Source organism: Gastrolobium bilobum, unplaced genomic scaffold (assembly GCF_033153095.1).
Source record: "Gastrolobium bilobum isolate Gb01-03AN ecotype WA unplaced genomic scaffold, APGP_CSIRO_Gbil_v1 utg58868, whole genome shotgun sequence".
Classification (NCBI taxonomy): domain Eukaryota; kingdom Viridiplantae; phylum Streptophyta; class Magnoliopsida; order Fabales; family Fabaceae; genus Gastrolobium; species Gastrolobium bilobum.
Window position 1 is genome coordinate 95629 of NW_026896081.1, and position 4641 is coordinate 100269.

Here is a 4641-nt window from a genome sequence, read left to right on the forward strand (position 1 = left end):
TTTCTGCCTACCTTTGCTTACCACTCTTCAATACCATTGGATCAGAATCTCAATTACATTTATTATTTCTTTCTCTTATTAAGATTCTGATCTAACGATGTTGGAGAGTGATAGGCAAAGGTAGACAAAAAAAATGGTAGATAAAATAACTTATCCCCTACTTATTATGTTGTGAGAGGAAAGTGAAATTCTTATGTTTGAAATGCTTATCGAAAAGGTTAGTGCATTTTTATATATTTGCTTTGATATATAATCATTGATAATTGTTCATTTGAATTTTCAATGTTACGTGATATTATTTAATACATAATTTAGATAACTATGTTAGAATTTATAGTAAATTTTTTTCCTGATTAGTTTGTGTAATTATAATAAATATTTTAATAATTTAATATGTTAAAAAAATTTGTCACCACCTAAAATTTTGATGTGGCTCCGCCACTGCCTTTATTGTATATTATTTGCCCTTATACTTAACGGGGGGTTTAGATTGATTATTAAAATAAATATTTTATATATTAAATAATTTCGATGGAAATATTTTCGCCTATAATTTGGACAGAAATTTCAACTCTCTATGAAACGTTTACGTCTCTAATTGTGATGAATTTAATTAGAGATAGAATTATATATTTTCATTTGTACTTTTGTCGCTGATAAAGTTTTTCCATCGCTAATTTATGTTAATAATACCAATTCACAAAATTAGCGATGATCGGTTAGAAACGATCGTGTTTTTTTTTTTTTCATTTCAAATTCTGTCATCATTAATGATGAAAAATATTTTCCTTTCTAATTATGTCTCTATTAGAGATGAAAAATAATTTCATCCCTAGATTTATCCCCGTTTATGATCAAATTATTATTGTCACTAAATTTATTTTTATTTAAAATAGAAATATTTTTTGTCAAAAATTCCATTGATATTTTTTATGTAATTATTATGTCTCTACTTTCTGTCGCTAATATATGTTTTTCTAATAGTGAATGCTTACTAATATTTTAAAAAAAAATTAAAGTTTTTTAAAGTTATTTTTTAACTCTTTGAAAAATATAGAATTTCTTTTTTTGAGGATTTATTTTCTTTAGGCTAAGGAATAATATAAAATAATAATATATTTTCACCTACTATTTTTTTTTAAGTTATTAAGTTGTATTGGTTCTTTCTATTTTTTCAAAAGAATAAATTATCTAATTATTATAAAACACTTAAAAAAACATGATTTTTTTTTAAAAAAAACTACGAAGTAATCAAAATAAACACAAACAAACATATTCTTAATTAAAGAAACTAACCGACTACCAAAAAAAAAAAATTTGGAATACATCGGTAGAAATTAAACACATAACCTAATATATCCTACTTAAACCATTCACCACTATACCAAACCTAATAACTTAACACAAAAAAAAAAAAAAAAATACTAACCAGTCACCCCAGAGTTTGACATCTGACATTAGCTTGTATTTGTGTTATGTATATTGTATAAAATAAGATCCTAAATTGAGATTATAATATTGAAATACGTTGAGAATATTATGGTTTTGAGAGTATTTGTGACAATCATATTTATCTTCATATACTTTTAGGCTGACAGATGAATTCTTGTGAGACTTTGTCGTTCCAAAAGATAACAAGCCGGCGCAGTGCAAGATCACTGTTGGATCCTTACGTCGCCATAACATAAAGGCTTTCCACATGGCGCTTTCGTTTGTGTTTTGCCTCCAATTATATTTTTGGGGGCAGAAAAAATTAAAAAAAAAAAACGGGTAATCAAATATTCAGTCAACACATGTCATAAAATCCAAAAAATAAAATAAAAATGGGTAATCAAATACTTAATCAACATAAATAAAAGAAAGAAATTGTCTACCAAAAAAGGAAAAACCGTGTGATTAAGACTCGATTACTCATCAATTGGCTGTTGTATTCAAGGCGCTAGCTATATACACAAAACCTTCTACCTGACCCTTCATTCGCCTCCAAAATAATAAATTCTCCAACTCCTAATTCATTCAGCTTCTGTAACTGAAAACAACAAGATCGCGCAGGTACCGAGCCTCTTAGTTTTACAAAAAAATGGCCAAAGTTTCTAGGTCAAGACATGAAACAATTGACCAAGAGACAGCCATGTCCTGGCCCAAGCACAAGAAAGAAAGCAAATGTTTCGTGTACATGTTAGCTGCCTTTGTCATCTTTTGTGCAGGTCTATTGGTTTTTGCATGCGTAATGCGTGTGAATAATCCAGATGTCAAATTAACGTTAGCTACGCTGAATCAAATTAGTTATAGGGCTTCACCATCATCTTCTTTTAACGCTAGTATGATCATCCATCTCAGAATCAAGAACCCAAATCATGGTGGCTTCCGTTACGAGAATAGCAGTGTGAATTTGCTATATCGGAATGTAAGGGTCGGTGGTAGGGTAATCCGCAGTGACAGAGTGAAGGCCAAAGAAACCAAAGAAGTGACTGTTCCGATGGACGTGAGGTCCGTTAAGTTGCCCGTTAACGTTGCTGGGATTCTTTCTACGGAAATCAATTCAGGGACGTTGAATCTCACAAGTTATGCCAAATTTAGTGGCACGGTTACACTGCTGAAGATTATCAACAAGAGAAAGACCATAGAAATGGCTTGCATCATGAATTTCAACTTGATCTCCCACTCAATTCAGGGTATCCAATGCTAATCACAACTTTTTCCCCTGCTCTTTTCTTCTTCTTTTTTTCTTTTCACTATGTTTGATTTTGATTTTTGTTCTCCAAATTTTTAGTTACGAATTTGTCACGTGAAGTCTAATTCAACTTGATGTTGATACACTATTGATTAGTTTTTTCTTGCCAAATTATTTGTATGATTTTTTTTAATATAAAGATTCATATATTAGAATATGGGAAATGATACTGTGACAACCAAGTTGTGTTACTACCAAGTGACTATCAATCAATCTTACCGTTAGATCGATTATATTGATTCAACGGTTATATTTATTTCCATCTTTGTATGGTCATCATTCCCCAAATTTAATACTTTATATTTATTTTTATTTTTGTATGGTTATGATTTCCCATTTTTAATGCTTTCACTTTAAATATGGGAAATCATGACCATACAAATATGGAAATAAATATAATCGTTGGATCAACATAATTGATCTAACGGTGAGATTGATTGGTAGTCACTTGATAGTAACACAATTTGGTTATCACAATATCCTTCTCCTTAGAATATAATAAAAGTATCTTAAAATATCTTGATTGTTTATTCGAATGTTTTTAGAATATTGTTCGATGATCTTTTGGAATTAAGGTTTTATTTCCATATATTTGATGATTTGTTTCAAGAATTATCTTTTATATCACGTCAATCAATGATATCCCATCACATTATAATAATAAATTTTATTCAGTCGCTACTTTCTCTTTTCTCATTCTCTACCGCCTTATAATTTTAAGGTTATATCAAAATTCAAATATCGCGACCCTATTTGTGAAATTAAAATAAGCATAAATTTAAATTAAAAAAATAAATTAAAATTGAACCTATGCAATTTTCACGTTTCAAGTTCAAAGAACTCTTACGTGAGGAAAGTTTATTATAATATAAACGATTAAAAAACATCTTTCGCCCAACATATTAAAAAGTATCCAATCTAAAAACTACAGCTAGATTGGATGCTCTTGATATGGATGCTAGCAATAGGAATTCCTTGGAGGCACATGCATTTTTGCAACTTCTAGGGGGTGTTTGGTTGAGGAGAAATTTTTTGAATACTAGAAAAATATAATTGATAGGGAAATGGTTGGAAAGTGAGTTTGGTAGAAAAATTGAAAAAAAGTTGTTTGGTTGACCAAAATTTTACTGGGGAAATTGAGTTAAATTTTGTAAGTCTATGTTTGGATGAAGATAAAATATTAATGGGAAAATGAGTTACAATTACCAAAATAACCCTTTTAAAATTTTTGAATTTCAATAACCCTCTACCAAAAACGTACATCCATGATGCATTGAGTAATTGGTCTTTACTTCAGTGATAAATTCTTTCTCTCACACTCACTGGATGTCTCATCTTGAAACATCTCAAATGAAACAGAGAACCCTCTTCTCTTCTTCTCTTATGAACATGTGAGTACAAATAAAAAGTGTTATAACAATACATCCATATATTGATGACCATGGAATATTGTTTGTTCAAAAATAGCACTTAACAATATACCATGTGTGCATGAAAAGAAGCGATTCCTGCATGAGAAAAAAAAGTAGCAGTTAAAAAAACCTAACGTTAACGAATATAAATAAAAAAACACTTCATTGCCATTTTTTTTTGTCTTTACCTATACCAAGGAGTGATGTTATCTCATAGTAGACAGAAGGAAATTCACGACATTAATCTTTGAAATACTTCCTTGTAAATTATATTAAGGGTACTATTTGTAATACAACCGTTTTCATTAAGTATCAATATCTTTAATCCATGCTTACTCTTTACTCTAGACAGTGTCACATATAATTACCCATGAGTGAAGACAGACTTGGGGAGATAAATTGCAACATGAGAAAGAGATTGTCCTTGGCTCTTATTGATAGTTATGGCAAATGAAACAATCAGGGGGATTATCTTCTTTGGAAATTTATAGGAAT

At 29.6% G+C, this 4641-nt stretch overlaps 1 protein-coding gene across 1 annotated transcript; it reads left to right on the forward strand.

The window, feature by feature from the left end:
* The first annotated feature begins 2080 nt into the window (after window positions 1-2080).
* LOC133297701 (uncharacterized) lies at window positions 2081-2689 on the forward strand. Its single transcript, XM_061496878.1, has one exon. It carries the CDS (start codon window positions 2081-2083, stop codon window positions 2687-2689), a length of 609 nt encoding a protein of 202 aa, XP_061352862.1.
* Window positions 2690-4641: the final 1952 nt, after the last annotated feature.